General features: G+C 40.1%; 1 protein-coding gene across 1 annotated transcript; it reads right to left on the reverse strand.

The window, feature by feature from the left end:
* Window positions 1–11,033: 11,033 nt before the first annotated feature.
* Window positions 11,034–14,479, reverse strand: LOC126588412 (histidine-containing phosphotransfer protein 2-like). The gene is made up of 6 exons (XM_050253498.1): window positions 14,370–14,479; window positions 13,871–13,998; window positions 13,707–13,775; window positions 12,269–12,340; window positions 11,725–11,797; window positions 11,034–11,326 (listed from the first exon to the last, which is right to left on the reverse strand). Exons 1-6 carry the CDS (start codon window positions 14,427–14,429, stop codon window positions 11,267–11,269), a joined length of 462 nt encoding a protein of 153 aa, XP_050109455.1. The 5' UTR covers window positions 14,430–14,479; the 3' UTR covers window positions 11,034–11,266.
* Window positions 14,480–20,652: the final 6,173 nt, after the last annotated feature.

A 20,652-nucleotide genomic window follows, 5' to 3' on the forward strand; every position in this document is an offset into this window, starting at 1 on the left:
ATAAACATTTAAAGTTGAACTAAAATCATCAATCAAGTCTTCCAAAGTCCAAACTAACAACATCACAACACAAAAATCGTACAAATGACTTAGAAAAGTTAAATTGTATGATGTTGTTCAAAGATCAGGGTTGTTTGCTTGTAACTGCATGTTGACAACTTGATTAGTAAAAGAAATGCGTGGGTGGATTTATTTAGTGTGTGTTGGATTCTTTTCCATCACAAATTCCCTAAGTAATCTACCCGAAATAAATGTTTATAGATTCTGTTACATGTTATATGAGAGTAGATTTGGAAAAGAAAGCTGAGACAAAAGTAGACAGTGCTATGGAGATGGATGTAGGTACTTCAGGATGAGGTTTGGCTCCGGAACCTTATATGGGGGATAAATAATAGGTTAGGGTTTAAAGTTTTTATAGGACTTTTTTTTAATATTTTGAGCTTAAAGTTTGGCAACACATTGGGTTTAGCATATTTTAACTTACAAATTGGGTTTAGAAAATAATATCCAAAACAAATAATTAAATAAAAAAATTAATTTAATTAATTCGGTTCGGTTCGGTTTGGTTCGGTTTCTAGATCACTAAAACCGAACCGAACCAAAAGAATTCGGTTCGGTTCGGTTTTTTCAATTCGGTTCGGTTTTTTTGTTCGGTTCGGTTTTTTCGGTTTCGGTTCGGTTTGGTTTTCGGTTTTTTTCGGTTTTCGGTTTTTTGAACCCACCCCTACGTGTCAATGTCAGAATGAAACTAGAAACTCTCTTCTATAAATAGAGATCATTCTCTCATAATATTTCCTAATGTCATTTGTACTAAATCATTCACTAGTACTCACTAAAGGAGAGCTTGAACCTATGTACTTGTGTAAACCCTTCACAATTAATGAGAACTCATTTACTCCGTGAACGTAGCCAATCTGGGTGAACCACGTACATCTTGTGTTTGCTTCCCTGTCCCTATCCATTTACATACTTATTCACACTAGTGACCGGAGCAATCTAGTAAAGGTCACAAACTTAACATTTTCTGTTGTACCAAAGTCCTCACTGATTTTGTGCATTAACATTTGGCGCCGTCTGTGGGAACGACACTTATTCCCACTCTCTTCAGCTTTGGGAAGCTGGTTTCCACCATTCGTACACTCTCTTTTGACCAGGCATCCCTCTCCAACATGGGGAGCGAAGGAAGCCACAGCACACAGAATGACACCCATATCGCACCTGGTGCGAAGCAATGAAAGAATGAAGGAAAGAGGGTTGCTCTTCAAGCTAAAGTCGATGAGCTAGAAGCTCAGAACAACAAGATAGCAATGAAGAATGAGGTCCTCCAGGAGCAATATGAGAAGCTCTTTGAGACGTTCCACGAAACTAGGCGTACTCAAACACGCGAGCTCGTTGCCCTTGTGGACATCAACCATCGTCTGGGTGCCCCCCAACACGGAGGGTCACCTCCCTTCGACATGGGTATCCCCGATGAGGAGCGAGCTAATCATCAAAACATTGATCAACATGAGATTTCTCTCAACCCAGATGCTTTAACCTGAAGTAAAAGAAATGGAGGAAGACACCTTCTTGCAGAAGGGTTGGAATGATCGAAAGCCGTTTATCGTGATTACCGAGACTTCCTAAAGCAACGTCGAGAGAATCCCCTCCACCTATGCTCGAAGATCAATGACCTAAGGGCTTCTGAAAGACTCGGTCCCCTCCTACGACCCAGGCCAGCTGCCAATCTAGGGAAGGAACGACAAGTCCTAGAGGAACATGAAGGTACGGGGGACTCTGAGGTATTCCAACAAACTCGCCCTAGAAGTCAGTATTGCGAGTCCAAGAAAAAACCACACACCCTTGCTCAAACTTTCCTACTTCCAAAAGGTGATGAAGACTTACGAAAGAAAATTCCAGTGGTACATGACTCCACTCAAGACCCCCTTGTCCTATAGCTCCTTGAAGAAGTAAATAAGTTGAAGGCCGAACGTCAGGCCAAGATACCTGACTGGAACCAACCCGGGCCTAGCCCTCTCACAAGAAGGATCCTCGACACCCCCTTCAAGTGAAGACAAAACAAAAGCTTGATTTACAACTGTATACTGGAAGGGATGACCCAATTGAACACCTTAACCTCTTTAAGTCCACCATGGCATATCGGATGCACACCGACGAAGAACGATGTCTTCTCTTCCCCTCTACCCTCTTTCGCGGAGCTCTAAACTGGTATTGCCGTCTTCCACCTGAGACAGTAGACTCATTTGAGGAACTGAGGAAACTGTTTGTTTCTCAACACATCTTCCAGACCGATCGCTTGCATTCTACAAATGACTTGTACATTATTCGCCAGAAGTCGGACGAGTCACTACGAGAGTATGCCAGTCGCTTCAGCCATGAGTATTCTCGCTACGCTAAGGCAGATGACAAGACCGCCCTCAAGGCCTTCACGGCAGGCCTACGTGATTATTTTTCCAAGTACATGATTAATGCCAACACTTGGAAGACTTACTCTGAGGTGATGACACAGGCTTACAACCACGCCTCCGCCGAAGCAAAGACATACTAAGGGAACCCCCATATGGTTAACCCCTATCAACAAGTGGGAAGTGGAAGTCAAGTTCTACCAAGTGAGGAGATCTTGGCCATTCAGACACCCATTGCATCATCTCCTGCCTCATTTAGCTACTCGCTAAGTCACCAAACATATCTGTCTCTTGGTAAGAGGAATGATTTTTACTCTCAGCAAGCCCATTACAACAAGAGGGATAAAAGTTTGTATCAAGACAACCAAGGGTGAACATATCGTCGACTATTATGACTATGGGGCCAAGCCTTACTCTTTCAAAATAGAGGACTAGGTACTGAAGGAAATGTTATTATAAGAAGGCATACACATTACAAATGTTTTGACTCTCAACCGCTTGAGATCTTTTGTCACACAAGCCATTCGGCAAATATTTAAAGAATAAGGAATTCAAACAACTTCCTCTGAGTTTTTTGCGTTCCTAGCACTGGAACACTTGGTCTATGCTGACCTACCCTTATACTCCAACTCAGAGCTTCAACATGCGTACTTTGACACAAAGTATGTGATACTAAGGGTTACAACCAACATGGTTCACATATCAAAAGCATGGATCCCTTCATGCATAGCAAAACATTCATAAGCATCACTCATATCAATCAACATAAACATCATACATTCCAACACATTCATACATAAACATCATACATTCCAACACATCCATACATAAGCCAACTGTGCTTCTAAAGGGTTCAACATACTTTGTGTCTTCGACACTTGCTACAATGTGCCTCGACACTTTGCCCTTATTCTCACCAACCAGGTGATGAAATGTGAAGAAGGAACTCATCTTCATGCCACCAACCAGGTGATGAAATGTACAACCCGTACTCTCCTTCATGCCATCAACCAGGTGATGAAATGTACAACCCGTACTCTAATATCATTTGGCAACTTGCCATTCATGCCACCAACCAGGTGAATAAGGAACTCATCTTCATGCCACCAACCAGGTGATAAAATGTACAACCCGTACTCTAATATCATTTGGCAACTTACCACTCATGCCACCAACCAGGTGAAGAAGGAACTCATCTTCGTGCCACCAACCAGGTGATGAAATGTACAACCCGTACTCTAATATCATTTGGCAACTTGCCACTCATGCCACCAACCATGTGAAGAATGAACTCATCTTTATGCCACCAACCAGGTGATGAAATGTACAACCCGTACTCTCCTTCATGCTACCAACCAGGTGATAAAATGTACAACCCGTACTCTAATATCATTTGGCAACTTGCCACTCATGTCGCCAACCAGGTGAAGAAAGAACTCATCTTCGTGCCACCAACCAGGTGATAAAATGTACAACCCGTACTCTCCTTCATGCCACCAACCAGGTGATGAAATGTACAATCCGTACTCTAATATCATTTGGCAACTTGCCACTCATGCCACCAACCAGGTGAAGAATGAACTCATCTTCGTACCACCAACCAAGTGATGAAAGCAACTCATATTTATTCCACCTACCAAAAGACAAGTGGTACAACTTATACATGTGAACTCCTAGTATTCACAAATAATCAAAAACCCTCAAGCTTGACAACTGAACTAGGGGAGCACTTATGCCCAACAAGAGTTATAGTCACCAACAAAGTCTTATTGCAAGCCAACAACAACTTCAGTGCATGGCATACGAAGATCAAGCTATTCAGCCCTCTTGATCAAGACAGTGTGAAGCAAAACCAATTTATGGTGCCAACAAGAGCTTCATCAAAGGAGTTCAACCACAATTCTCAAAAGCTTCACACACTCTTGATCAAGACAGTGTGAAGCAAAACCAATTTATGGTGTCAACAAGAGCTTCATCAATGGAGGGCAACCACAATTCTCAAAAGCTTCACACACTCTTGATCAAGACAGTGTGAAGCAAAACCAATTTATGGTGTCAACAAGAGCTTCATCAATGGAGGGCAACCACAATTCTCAAAAGCTTCACACACTCTTGATCAAGACAGTGTGAAGCAAAACTAATTTATGATGCCAACAAGAGCTTCATCAAAGGAGTTTAACCATAATTCTCAAAAGCTTCACACACTCTTGATCAAGACAGTGTGAAGCAAAACTAATTTATGATGCCAACAAGAGCTTCATCAAAGGAGTTTAACCATAATTCTCAAAAGCTTCACACACTCTTGATCAAGACAGTGTGAAGCAAAACCAATTTATGGTGCCAACAAGAGCTTTATCAATTGAAGGCAACCACAATTCTCAAAAGCTTCACACACTCTTGATCAAGACAGTGTGAAGCAAAACCAATTTATGGTGCCAACAAGAGTTTCATCAAAGGAGTTCAACCACAATTCTCAAAAGTTTCACACACTCTTGATCAAGACAGTATGAAGCAAAACCAATTTATGGTGCCAACAAAAGCTTCATCAATGGAGAGCAACTACAATTCTCAAACCTTCGAAGCAAATTCAAGATTGTTCGAAGCAAATTCAATTTGTATGGTTCATCCAAACCTTCAACTACTACAAGGTGTGGCTTGCATCACAATCTCTTGCTCAACAGTGTGGAAGCAAAATTTGTATATGTTGTCTCTCCCACATTTTCAAATTTCTAGTTTTCCAAAAAAAAAAAAATTGGGAAATTCAACTAAGCTTCATCAATGGAGGACAACTACAAATTCTCAAAAGTTTCACACTATCTTGATCAAGATAGTGTGAAGCAAAATCAATTCATGGTACCAACAAAAGCTTCCAAAGCTTCACCTACAAAGCTTCAATTCCAAAGCTTCACCTACAAAAGCTTCAACACAAAAGCTTAACCCACAAAAGCTTCAACACGAAGCTTCACCCACAAAAGCTTCACCTACAAAAGCTTGACCCACAAAAGCTTGACCCACAAAAGCTTCACCCACAAAAGTTTCACCCACAAAAGCTTCACCTACAAAAGTTTGACCCACAAAAGCTTAACCTACAAAAGCTTGACCCACAAAAGCTTGACCCACAAAAACTTCACCCACAAAAGCTTCACCTACAAAGCTTCAACACAAAAGCTTCACCTACAAAAGCTTCACACTATCTTGATCAAGATAGTGTGAAGCAAAATCAATTCATGGTGCCCAACAAAGCTTCAACCTCAAAGCTTCACCTACAAAGCTTCAACATCAAAGCTTCACCTACAAAGCTTTAAAATATATTTTTTTTTCCGAAATTCGAAAATTCAAAAATTCAAAAATTCAAAAATTCAAAAATTCAAAAAATTCGAAAATTCGAAAGAAAAAAAAAATTCGAAAAAAAAATTTTCAAAAAAAAAAAAATTGCCTAGGCCTCCTCTTCTTTGGGCCTAACAACTTTCATAACTAATATATATGAAGGAGTTTTGGGCTACCACTTAGAAAGGAAATACCTCATTCGTCAACTCCCTCGACCGGAGACTTGCGGGACTCCTACCATATGCTACTGCACCTTGATACTCGGAAGTCTCACGACCACTCAATGACTTGGATTTTTCAAGTCTCCAAACGAGAAGTTTTCCTCACTCGGGAAATTAAGGGAACACTACCTCAACCTACATGCTTCACTCACAAAGCTTCAACATACAAGCTTCAACAAAAGGAAAAATTCAAATAACTTAGTGAAGAAGGCATTGGTGTATTTAACACAATACGTTGAAATGAAGCAAAGCTTGTTTATTGATATCTCCGATAAGTTACAAATATGTACATATACATGAATCAAAATAAACAAACAAGAGGGAGCCTTCACAAAGGTTGCTCAGGAGAAGTCTCAGCAGTCGGCATAACCCCAGAAAGATGAGGCACCAGAGGGTGATTATTCGGAGCCTCAGTACTAGGCAGAACCCCAGAAGGAGGAGGCACTGAAGGTTGATTATTTGGAGCTTCATTACGCGGTACAGCCCCAGAAGACGAAGGCAATAAATGCCTTTGGAACAAACCCACAAACCTTTGATGATCAAGTAAAATCTGACCATCAGATTCCTGCAGCTGGTCGAGCTTCCTCTTCATGTTTGTAGCATAGTCATGTGCGAGCCTATGCAATTGTTTATTCTCATGCTTGAGCCCTCTGATCTCCTGTTTAAGACTTATCACTTCAGCCGCCAATGATTCAACTTGGCGGGTTCGAGCAAATAGGCGTTGGGCGATATTAGACACAGAACCTGCACACTGAACACTGAGAGCCAGAGAATCCTTAACAGCCAACTCATCAGACCGTTTGGAAAGTAGTCTGTTATCTTTGGGAGTGAGAAGGTTCCTGGCCACCACCGCAGCGGTCATATCATTCTTCATCACAGAGTCCCCAACGGTAAAAGGACCAGTAGGGGATAAGAAGGATGGGCACCATATGTTGTCTTGAGAAGGCATGGCTGCCTCTTCACCAAAGTTCAAGTCAAAACGACGGTCGGATGGGCCAAACATTCTCAGAAATGATGAAAGAGAAATGAGATGCAATAAATCTCTGAAGTAAGGGAAAAAATCCTACAAGCAATAACTCTCTTAATGTACTTCTTGCACACAATTGGTGCCCTTATAAAAGAAAGGGCAACAGGGTCGTTGGTTCAAAAATCGAAGAGGCACCACTCTCCGAATTTCGAAGAGGCACCACTTTCCACATGCAACATCAACTCCCCGGGTACCACAGATAACTTTGTTAAAGATCTCTGACAAAGTTTAGACACATAAACTTTGAAGGTCCAGCTACCCTACTATTACCCACAAGGGTAAAGGAACAGCACCACTGCTTGATAACTAGAAAGTCCTAATGTGTGTCAACCCTCGTGCTCCATGGCAAGGCAGACTGGCAAAAATGCCCAACATTTACTCACATTTGATAAAACACTCCCAACAAGATTGCTTGCTCAAAAATCGAAGAGGCACCACTCTCCGAATCTCGAGAGCCAGACTCCCAACAGGATTACTTTCTCAAAAATCGAAGAGACACTGCTCCTCGAATCTCAAGAGTCAGACTCCCAACAGGATTGCTTTCTCAAAAATCGAAGAGGCACCGTTCTTTGAATCTCGAGAGCCAGATCCCTGATAAGATTGCTTGTTCAAAAACCAAAGAGGCACCGCTCTCCGAACTTCGAGAGCTAGATTTCCTTGGATAAAGCTTGTCTGCAATCTTCACACGCAACATCAGCTTTCCAGATACCACAAACCACTTTTTCAAAGCGTTCTGACAAAGTTAAAACATATTAAGCTTGCAGCTCCCACTACATTGCTATGACCAAGAATGGTAAAGGAATAGCATTATTACTTGCTCAAAAATCGAAGAGGCACCGCCCTTCGAATCTCGAGAGCCAGACTCCCAACAGGATTACTTTCTCAAAAATCGAAGAGGCACCGTTCTCCGAATCTCAAGAGCCAGACTCCCAACAGGATTGCTTTCTCAAAAATCAAAGAGGCACCGTTCTCCGAATCTCGAGAGCCAGATCCCCGACAGGATTGCTTGTTCTAAAATCGAAGAGGCATCGCTCTCCGAACTTCGAGTGCCAAATTTCCTTAGATAAAGCTTGTCTGCAATCATCACACACAACATCAGCTTTCCAGATACCACATACCACTTTTTCAAAGTGCTCTGACAAAGTTAAAACACGTGAAGCTTGCAGCTCCTACTACATTGCTACGACCAAGAAGGGTAAAGGAATAACATTACTACTTGTTGTTAGGGAAACTCCTATATATGTCGACCTTCATCCTCCACAGACAGGCAAACCTGCAAAAATACCCAACCCTTCCTCATATCAGCGAGGGCACTCCCAACGAAGCCTCTCGAAATACTCAGATTTCTTCCCCCCAATAATACCTATGCAAACCAGCCACACCAGAGCAAGAGTATCTCATATCATCAGGGTCAAAAGCAAGAGTATCCCATATTATGCCTTTTCCTTGTCTTTTCTTTTGCCCTTGTTCTTACCTGCAAGACAAGGAGAAAGAGAGCAATCAATCAGCACTTGGAATCAAGCTTCCAGTCAGGAACTGACTGCCTGGAACCCCATGCCTGATTACTTACCTGGCATTGCTCTCGAGTACTCATCTTCAACATCTTATACTTTCAGAGAAGATACCACATCTGCTTGAGAAACAGATAGGGCAAGTGAGAAGGATACAAGGAAGCATGTGAAGACAAACATAACAGAACACGTGCCGATACATCCACTACTTTGTCAAAAGCAAAAGTATCCCATATCATCAAGGTCGAACGTACTCTAGATTTGATGGACTTGTTTTGACCCTCAAATTCTTGAGTCGGCCTTATACTCTGTAGGAAACCAGAAAACCCTTCAGCCCAGTTCAAGAATAAGCCTGTGGAAAGTTACTTCTTCAAAAGAAAAAGTATCTCATATCATCTCTTCTCCATTTGCTTCTCCTTATCCTTGGTGCTATTTACGACACAAGGAGAATGAGAACAATCAACCGAAAGCCGAAGTCGAACCTTCGATCCAGGTTGCTTGCTTGGAAGTCTGATTGCTTACCTTGTCTGTTACCTCCTTCGGCAAATCTCCTAGCTCGGTGACTTGAGGGACTCCTATTATAGGGTTTGTATCGCACTTGACCAAGCCCGAAACTACAAGTAAGCTTCAAGTGAAATTGATACATTACCTTGTGCATCTTCATCGGTTAAAGATACCACCTCTGGATGGAGGAAAAGTACTTCCAGAGAAGATGCCACATCTACATATGAGACAATTAAGGCAAGTGAAAATGATACCACACTTCGGTACTTAGAATTTTCGTGATTACTCAATAGCTTGGATCTTGCAAGTCCCCAACCGAGGAGCTTCCCTTACTCTGGAACTTAGGGGAGAACTGTTTGTGCCATACTTGACCAATCCCGAAACTACTGAGCACCGGTCAACGTTATACCGTCAAGGACCCAAAAGAGTTTCCCTCCAACCAAGAGGCCAATCACAGCGTGACACGTGTCGACATCAGAAGCCAATCATAGCGCAACTTGTGTCAACATCAGAAGCCAATCACAACACAACACGTGTCAATGTCAGAATGAAACTAGAAACTCTCTTCTATAAATAGAGATCATTCTCTCACAATATTTCCTAATGTCATTTGTACTAAATCATTCACTAATACTCACTAAAGGAGAACTTGAACCTATGTACTTGTGTAAACCCTTCACAATTAATGAGAACTCCTCTACTCCGTGGACGTAGCCAATCTGGGTGAACCACGTACATCTTGTGTTTGCTTCCCTATCCCTATCCATTTACATACTTATTCACACTAGTGACCGGAGCAATCTAGTGAAGGTCACAAACTTAACATTTTCTGTTGTACCAAAGTCCTCACTGATTTTGTGCATCAACATATGTAATATTGCCATGTGACCATACTCATCAGGATTCACTCTCAAGTTCTCAACATTCCCGTTCACGTGTAGGGAATTTTCAAGACTAACATGTGGACATTACAAATTGGGCGACATTTAGCATTTGTCCTTCTTTCGTTGGACCACATGCTCTGGTATCATGAAGAAGTTAAGGTTTCAACATAAAACCAATTAACAATATGGGGAGTACCCAACTACTTGTAAACACATATAAGGTAACTCAACGAAAATGATAATGGAAGTGGTGGTGAAGGGCTGAAAGCCATGATGGTGGGGTGGTGTCAGCGATAGTGGTTGGAGTGGGGTGATGGTCATGGAAATGTGGTAGGGGTGGCAGTACATAGCATGGTTGTGGCGCTGGCGATAATGGTGGAAATGAGGGTGGTGGTGGTGGTGGTAATAGTTGTGGTGGCATGGTAGGAGAGGTGGTTGTGGTGGCGTGATGGTGGGAGTTGCAACTACGACCACGATAATGGTGGGGGTTGAGGTGGGGGCTGCAAGGTGGTGGGCATGTAAGAGCGAAGGTGGCATATATGGAAATAGAGTTGGGCTATGTTAATTTAAAAATTTTTACTTCTGAAAAAAAAATTCTAATACTTAGCATGGGATCATCGCATAAGAGAGAAACTTGAGAACGATAATGATGATATGAATATAATATTATGCTAATTGTGCTGCTTTGTCTCTGCCTAACCCTACCTTTGCCCTAAATCCTAATCTTTTATAGCCAAAGGCTACTGATCTTCCTTTTGCCTTTGTGAAAGTGAAACTCTCCATTTTATGTTTAGCAAACTTAAATTGTAAAAAATCAGTTTTCAAGTTCTGATGATTCCTTATATCATTCCAAAAAGCATGAAGTCATATGCAGAGGAACTTCCATCCTTTTCCCTATATGGTTCTTATTAATTCATCCAAAAAGCATGAAATTATATGCAGAGGAACTTCCATCCTTTTCCCTAAAATTTACAAGACTCTGTTGATTTCTGTTAACTGATCACAGAAGTTGAAGCGATCCGACGTTCTAAATCTCTCATTCTAACTATATTGTCTCTCTTTCTACCAAGAACAGATCGAAGAAGAAGAAGAAAAGTTCTGCAAGAACTCTACTCTCGCTCATTATTTGTCTAATAGAAGTTCTTCAAGAAGCATTTTTTCCTATCCAACAGCAGTCAAATTTACTAATATATGTTAAAGGTGACACGAAATTTAGTCCAAACTTCATATCACAACATAAGACAGACAAAAGCAGTCTTAAATAGCTAAATACTATGTTCACTTAACAGTAGTGAACTTAATTAAAAGTACCAAATATAACATTAAACAAAGAAACATCTGATCTTCCGGAGAAGCCATTTCTAAACCGAATGAACAAACCAGTTGTCTACTGACGACGGCTCTTGGGCTTGTTGGCATTGATTTCACGTTCTATCTGCACTGCAGACTATTTCAAGATTATTGGTTAGGAAACAACGAAGAGAAATAATCAATTAGAACATTTTCGATCGAGGAAATTATCAATGAAGGCATTTAGTAATATACTAGAAATAATTGATCACACAATCAAATTAGTTTTTTTTTTTTTTTTTTTCCTTCTGCAATCAGTTGGATAGTAAAAATCTTCCCTGGTACTAAATTATTCGGAAGTTTAAAGTTCTATCATTTTTCTTTTATCCGGCAACATGTTCCCTTCTCTTCATTAATCTACATATGACCAGAACTTCTATTTACTTCCATGTATTTCTTTATAGAACATGCTATGTAATAGTATGGGTGAAAAGATGAGAGATACATTTCTACAGATTAAGGTTGAGAGTGATCTAAGTTCACTACAAGTATTACCTGAAGAATGTGATTCAGGTTTTCCCGCAAGACAAGATACTCACGTTTGACCACGTCAAAGCCCGCAACGCACCTGAAAACATAGCATTTCATTAAAAAGAGGGTTAGTAAGAGAACGAAAAGGTCTCTATGGTAGATCACATAAGATGATTTGTATAAGTCTGAGAGAACTGCAAAGGTTGTTGAAATGTAAATATTCTTTCTCTTCAACTTTTGAGAAATTGAGCATAACTACTCAACTGGAACCGAAGATATATAGTGAATTAAGAGAAGGCGGAAGGGAGAGAGATCTTTAAAGAGTTTAAAAACCCTGGCATACATTTCGTCAGATAATTCTCTTTCGCTCCCATGTAGTTTTGTTTTCCTACATGGCTATGAGGGGCTAAAAGACTTACTTTAGCATCACAGTTCTAAAAAATGAAATAATTTGGAATTTTCATAGTTGTGGAATGTTGGTAGCATGTATTCCTAAAACTTGATTGAAGATGCGGTGCGGTAAGGAAATAGAACTGTATGATGTGGTAGTAAGAGAACAAAATCGTACCTTTCCTTGTTATTTGCAACATATGCTTCTCGGAGCTCAATACAAGCTGCAGCCACTCGGCAACCACCAACGCTGTAACTCCAAATGCAGTAAACCAAATTAATATCATCTACCTATGTAAAATGCAGAACAATTTGAGCATTTATAATCTATAAAATCATCTATGTCATGAAATAAACTCCAATCCTAGAAGCCATTGTCATTTACTTGCCATAATAAAGCGTTTAATTTATGTCTGCTAACATTGTTTACCCCTGGATGTGAAACAGACTACGTGGGGTAAAACAGTCACTAGGGGGTCTAAGTAAAATAAAAAATCGAGAGTCAAGAGTCGAAACTCGAACACAACTATAGTTGGAAAGGAAATAAGTCCTCCGATGCCCAAATTATATGCTTCGAGAAGAAACTAAGATATATAGTTGAAGAGTATATGTGAGGTGAGTATGACGACACCACAAATCCGTATCAGTTTTCGAAGGGCGAGCACCTTCAACATTCAATGTGATAGATCTTGCCACAGATTTAGGCAGGGCATATATGCAGAGTGTCACAGGAAACCAGTCAATTCTATTCATATGCTTTTCTCCCTAATTCACGTACAGACTAGAAAGATATGAGCAATACATGCACTACCATTGTAGGTTGTAACAGTTCTTACTTCTATTCTATTAAAGGTTGTAATAGGAATTATTTGGAACTTGAATCGGCATATGCCGCGTGTGAGTGTGGATAGATCATGTGCGCGCATTAGCATGAATAGATTACATGCCGCGCGTGAGCATGGATAGATCATATGCCACATGTTAACACACTACGTGTTGACTTCAATAGATTTCTTAGTTAGCACCTTACTTTTTCCATGTTGTTTTCAAGTATGCACGGCTTCATAAATAACCAATCATATGAATCTTTATCCGCGCGCTACATGTTGCTAACTATCAATTCTATTAAGTTAAATGCTTGCAAATGTGATCTCCATGCCACGTTCTTTCACATCCAAATCGGAAATTTAGTAACCGACTATATATCTGCCAACGGTATTAATATGCAATGTGCATGGACATGTTCACTAGATTTTTCAGTTCTCACTTCCGAATTTGCTTAACCAAAATTGGAAATCCTTTAACTAATGATATGATAACTTGCAAACGTTTACATCCAAACAAGAAATTTTCTAACAAAATCTTCCGAATCTTGAACCGGTGCAACAAATATTACAAACATCTAAGTATGCTTAAAAGGAATTTCTAAAGTTCGTTTAGTCACTCTGTTGGATATCTAACATGAATCTCATTTCTCATACACAAAAACGTCTTAATTAGTAAGAACATCTTAGCAATTATGCCTTGATAAATTTAGCCGTATGACACAATGATAAAAATTATAAATATTTCGAGTGAATTGCAAGTACACAACAAGATGTAATTGGCAGTATTACCTCGCGCTAATTCCCTTGAGCTTGTGCGTAAGTTCTCTCACCTTAGAATAGTAGATGACAGTTCCACTCCTGTAATTGACCTCTCCAAAATTAGTCACTAATACTATAGATAGGCAACAGTTATACTAAAACGTCATTCAATTGGAGCCACTGAAGAGAATTACAGTTTTTTTTCAAGTTCATCTATGGTAAAGTCAGCACTGCGAATAGCAACGGTTAGCACTTCCACAACTAAACCAGGATTTTCATCTTCTAACTCTTTGATTTGATCAAAGCGGTCATCCAGTATGCCCTGCCAGAAACATGGTGATTAGATACGACCAACTAATATGTTAACGTGTTGATGCATTAACCCTAATCACTAAAAGAACCAGCCACCAGTCCCACCAAATATTAACTGTGACTAAGGCAAAAACAATGATCCAATAACCTAACAGAGATATATCTCAAATTCATCAATGAAATCAGCAGTACAAGTCCTAAATAAGTTGACCATATATTAGAGCTAAACCAATTAAAACCCTTTTTCACCACTCTTTCTGAAAAACAAATAAATAAACATATAAATTAGCATATGAAACTCCACAAAATTCAAAAAGAAGTACTTAAAGCGAACTAAAAAAAGAAGGCAAAAGAGAAAAGGGGGTGGAGTGTTGATCTCACCTGCTCTCGCAACGAGCGGATAAAATCTATGAGCTGTTGTGTAAGCTGAGCTGCAAACATTTTCTTCCTTCAGACAGAGAGAGAGAGGAATCAAGTGAAGTGGAGTAACAGTAGCCTGCCCTTGCATGTGTATATAATGAGCTTCTTCAAAGGGGTCGTTATACATTGTATGATTAGCACAGGACGCCACGTTGGCAGTGCACACACTCCACGCCAGATGCTCTCTCGCTCTGCTGAGGCTGGAAAATGGCATGGACCATGGCCATCAACTGGCAGTTTCATCCTGCTTTGTTTTGGCAGCCTCCTCTTACCTGCAGCAGCGGTTACGATCTTACCTGCAGCAGCGGTTACGAAGACAACCATAACTCTGACTCTGAGTGGTATATTGATTATGGTACTGTTTCCCACGCGCTCCCTTGAAACGCATTTGTAACACGCGCTGTCCCAATCTGCGTTTTTGTTCGGAGTACGGGAACTGGATCTAGGGCTCATTTTTTACTCCACTCAACAACACTTCCAGTTCAGTGGGCTAATATTAAAGTTAGCCCATGTTTTATTTGCTTGTAACCATCTATCTCCATAAGTTTTGGACCGGCCCACTTAGAATTGCTTTTCTATTAATTAATTCTGAGCTCATTGGTGTAAAGTGATTTTTTTTTTTTTTCACAAAACACGTTCCAAGTTTTATTATAAATCCAAGGGCTAACTTAAAAAGCACTTCCAGGTGCTTAATAAAGTTGGGATAATGCTAAGGAGGCTAAAGTTTAAAACCAAGTTTTGTAAATCAAATAATTTGATTGTTAATGATTGGATTGTTATTTAAATGTTGATTATCGTACTTATTTCCTATTGATAACACATCATTTGGTTTGCAAATTTGATTTAAATTTTTGATCTCCCTATTATCCAAAAGGGAGCTTTTGATTAGTGCCTCATTCCCCAACTTGTTTGATTAAACATCTATAGGTTTTACGTTTTAGATTGTACCACCTCCTCTAAATGAGGAGCCAAGTAGACTACAAAAATGATTTCGTTTTTCTAAAATTTACGAACACTGCCATTCTTTCAAGCGTTGGGAATTTACTTATTAAAAATCAGCAGATTTTTTTCCTTCTGAATTTTTAGTATTTCAATTCCATTAAAAATTGTCATTATCCTTTTTATTTTGTTGTTATCCTTGGAATTATCTAGAAGTATTATCTCAATGGCAGTGGCGGATCCAGGATTTTAACATAGGGTGATCCCAATCAGTGTTCTAAAAATCGACCTAAGCAGTGCCTAGGCGCTAGGCAGTGAAGGCCCACCCCGATTTTTGGGCAAATGGTTTTGAAAAATTAATTTGGAGCTAGGCGGTCCTAGGCGGCTCTTAGGCGGTCCTAGGCGGCTCTTAGGCGGAGGGCTAGGCGGCACTTAGGCGGTCTTAGGCGGTTTTTTGGAATATTTTTGAAATGTGAATAGAAAATCATGATTTTTAGCTCTAAAAGACTCCATCAATATATATGCTCTTTGGACCTCATCTCGAATATTTGGAGAATAATCCCTTTATTTGTCTACCAAAATAAAAAATGAGTACAACTACATAATGTATAATTCTTGTTGTGAATGCAAAACTATCAAAACTCTTGAGATTTACATAGATAAACACTATGTTGATCACTTGAGTGACAAGTCCTCACAACATGCACTAATAAATAAACCAGGCTCCCCAAGAAAAACTTGCATAGCCCTAAAGGCTAATCTAAAGGCTAATCCCTAATGCCAAGAAAGATACAAGCCCAATAGGCAGTACAGTAGTAAGCAAGAAGGATGGCGATGAGGAGGGTAAGTTAAAAGTTTATTTTTATTTTTTTGCAGAAGTTAAAAGTTCATTAAAGTTGAGGAATCCCACTTAATTTAATCTTTTCAGTTTTATTAAAGTCTCTAAATTGTTTTTAACTTAAGAATGCTATAAAAGGCCAATATGTGGAGTCTAAAGAATGTCTAATCACAATGAAATGCAGTCGACAATGCTTTTTAAAAATGTTTTATTGGCTTGGCTCAAAATGGTATGTTTTGGCCAAGTCATTTCAAGTCATTTTAAAACAAAAAGGTCATCTTCTTCCTCCTCTTGCAACATAACGAGCAGTGCATCGGCAGCCATGGCTGCTGTTCTCCACCACCACAGCCCAGACTTGGGTGGTCTTCAGAGGTTTCAATAGCCCTTTATGTGAGCTTCCGGGTGGTCCTGGGACCACCTCGGTCCCTTAGTAGATCCGTCCCTGCTCAATGGCTTTTGAATTTGAATTGTTAATGGTTGCTTACTCAATATATGACAACAATTGTACCCAAGTTAAATATGATATACAAACTCGCTCGGTACACTAAAAATGTATACCACTATTAACGTATTTGGAAAACTATCAATAAAAAATTTAAAACATATCCAATAACTTTAAACAGACGTATCCAATTATTGACAACCGTACCAAATAACTTCCAACAAACTTAATAAATTATAACTTCTAACGTACCCCTTTCTTATTAATTTGATTCTTGGGTGCATTTTATCTCAAATGCTTTGGTACATTTGAAGGTATAACTAAACATACCAATCTTGTCATTATTACTATTTTTTTTTAAGGAAAACTAATGATAAGGGCTTCAAAACTTTGAATTTTAACCAAAAACCATATAGAAAGTTTATTTAATGGTTAGGACAAAGCCCAACATTTAATTAGTTCAATCAACATGGCCCAACTGAAATAACTTAACGTGTGTCCAATTCTACCCCTGACTTTTACTCTGACAGTGTTTAATTTTTCCGTTTGTTATTTTTTTGTTAGTTTATTCGGGAAATAAACAGAGCAAAGTACCCACGCAAGCAATCAGAAACAACCCATATAAACGCACAGTCAAAATAGCATAAAACCCAAACCCCAAAAACAGTCAGTCAACTCCAGTCGCACTGCCGCCCTCAGCTCAGCCCACAAAGCCACACAACCGAAAGACAATCTTTATTCACATTCGAATTTTTTGGGCTATGGCTCTGAATAAGTGAGGAGCTTCAGACACCCAGATGCAGAAGAAGAGGTGGGTAGCATTGGCTGCACTGAGGAAGGTGCTAACGTGCACCATATCTCAATAGTGCTAATGGCTCTCTTCTTTGGGGTGTTTGATGCTTATTCTTGTCGGTTGGAATTGGGGACTTTGGGAGACTCTTTCATATCTTCCTCTTTTCTATATAGCATGTGTATTGATGCATTGATTCAAGGGTATGGAAAAGGAGATAGTCTATTATAACCCCCTCCAAAATTAAGAACTTTATGTGGAGAGCTATTCGTGGCGCTATCGTTACAAAGTTAAATATTTTCCGACATAGGTGTGTTTCTTCACCTTTTTGCCCATTTTTGCTCTAAGCAGGAGGAGTCGATTGAACATGTCTTGCTTCTATGCCCTTGGGTGGATTGAGTATGGTTTGAGGGTGCCTTGGGGTTGCGAGTTCATAAAGGCTCGGTGTCTACTCTTCACTCTTGGCTTGAGGAGGTCTGGCACAATCACCCAGGACGGAAGAAGGATAGGAGGAAAACAATGTCTTATATCACATTCACCTGTTATGCTATATGGAAAGCTAGGTGCGATGCGGTTTTTCACGTGGATGCCAGTTGGAGGAAGGGGGTTAGGTGTTACTATATTGGTGTCGTACTTCAGGACTCTTCTTCTCGCTGCTTGGCAGTGCGTAGAAGATAGATCGTGGCCTCTAGTGCATTAGTGGCTGAAGCAAAGGGTGTTTTGGAGGGATGTGTGATGGCCAAGCAGAGGGGTTTCTCGAACGGATCTGACTTGAAAACAATACGAATACGACAAACACGACCCATTTGTCAGACCTACTTTTAATGACATGCTCAAGTCTTAGATCAATAGTGCCTTGCCTTACGCCAATTGTGAAGTCCCCGCCTCTATAATGTCATTGGTTGTACGTATATTAATATATTATAGTTATCTTTTCCTTTTCATTCTGTACGTATAATTTTCTTGGCAATCAAACATAGTCTTCATATTTTTTAGGGTAAATATCAGTTTACTACCCTCAAGTTTTATGGTTTTCAACATTTGGTACATGAAGTTTTTTTCGTCCCAGAGTCATACCTAAAGTGTTAATTTTGGAACAATCTCGTACATCCGTTAGTCTAGCTATTAAGTCTCTCGTTAACTGATGATGTGGCACCTATGTGAACAATGATTGGGCACCACGTGTCATTAAATGGTCCACGTGGAAATTAAATATTAAAAAAACCACCGTCATCTTCCCTAAATCCCACCCACCTCATCTCAGCAAACCATCTCACCCCAATCGTCATTGGATACCCCCAGTGTTCATGTGCCTCTAGGCTTGTGACCAGGAACGATTTGCATCCTTTGCAACTCCTGGATTTGCCTCTGAATCTCCGCCTATGACATCACCAGTTCTCCGGTGTCGTGATCCCCAGGAAATCGAGGTTTGTCTGCGAGGCTGTGACTTGAGCTGTCGAAGAGGATCCATCAGGAGACCCAATCTGAACCGAAGCCGTGACCGGAGTAGTTGGAGAGGATCTATCGGTGTTGTTAGAGGTGTTGCAGAGGGATGAGAGCTTGATATTGCGATCGACGGTAAGGATTTTGGTGTCACTGCTGACGTAGGCGAGCTGGTGGTTGTGGGGGTGAGGCTGGATTTTACCGCCGTACCTGCACATGAACTTGACTTTGTAGGAGGAGGTTGCAGAGTGAGGTTAGTCGGGGCTGTCGCAATCAATTTCGCATGAGCGAGGGGAGGAGTCGCGGGAGTCTGGGTAGGAGTGGTGCAAAAGAAAGAATGTTGGGGGGTGGGAGAAGGGGTGGGTGATGAGGGGCACATATGGGATTTGGGGGAGAATGAGTGGGAAGGTAGGCACGGGTGGGATTTGGAGAAGACGAATGTGTTTTTTTTTTTTTTCCACGTGGACACTTTAATGACACGTGGCGCCCAGTCATTGTCCACATAAGCGTCACGTCATCAATTAACGGGAGACTTAATAGCCATACTAACGGATGTATGAGACTGTCCTAAAATTAACACTTTAGGTATGACCACAGTATAAAATATCGATATTATCAGCGATATTTCGCCGATAATATCGTTTTTGTGAGATGGCGATATTTTTACACTTATCCAATTAATTATCGTTAATATATCACGATATTATCGATATTATCGTGATATTTATCGATAATATCGCGATATTGAGTATGCATCCGAAGACGAGAGTTGAGAAGACGAAGTCGAGCTCGTTGAGGCCGAAATTGGGGCGGGAAACCATGTCACCGAGGACGCAGGAGCTGACTCCGACCACCTCCTCCATCAGAACCTTGAAGGGGAACTGCGAATCGGCGACGACTCAGGATCTCCACCCATTGAGAAACATACCCAAAACTCCGAATCCCGAAACTGACGACGATGATGAAGACGAGTCATCGGAGTTCCCATCTCCGCCCCGGCTCCATCCCCCGCTGTTTCCTCCTGCTCCTGCGCCGCTACCACCATTTCCACCGGAAAACGAAAGCTCTGGCTTTTGGACCCATATGGGAAATAAGAGAGAGAGAAGAGAGAGAGACTTATGGGATACGAAAAAGAAGAAAATAAAGTAGAGGAAGAAGAAGTGAGAGAGGAGGAACAGGATACGAAAAAGAAAATGTCAAATATAGGATTGGGAGTCTCAATTTGGGTCCTTGGGTTTTGTGAGGGAGGTGAGGTGGAGGGGTCACATGTGGTTTAAAGAAAATGTTAAACATTAATTTCATTCAAAATATCTTATATTTATTATTTAGTTTTTTTAAATTAAATTGTTTTATTTGGGAAATCCATCTTTGAGACCTTGAAAGTCTCTTTGAAGATCAGATCATGCTGTATACTTGAAACTCTAACGTCACGTATACTATTTTTTTGTAAAAAAAAAATAACATATTTTTCATGTCTTTCTTATATTGTACTAATTCATTATATATAAATGATTATGGTGTGTTTAAATTTCTTTCATTAATTACTACATATTTTATATACTCACAATGTTTGCCAACTCGTTATATAATCAACTTAAATCAGTTAAATCCATCATGCAATGCATTTCCTTCCAATTTTTGTGATAAACTAATAGATAATTGACTACATAAACATTATGCAAAGTTTCAATAAAAAATTTCAAGTTTTTCTTACAATTTCCGTGGTTTTTATTCAATTTTTATCGATATCGATAATATCCCGATATTTCCGTGTTTTTTAACTACCGATATT

Source organism: Malus sylvestris, chromosome 11 (genome assembly GCF_916048215.2).
Source record: "Malus sylvestris chromosome 11, drMalSylv7.2, whole genome shotgun sequence".
In the NCBI taxonomy this organism is placed as follows: Eukaryota; Viridiplantae; Streptophyta; class Magnoliopsida; order Rosales; family Rosaceae; genus Malus; species Malus sylvestris.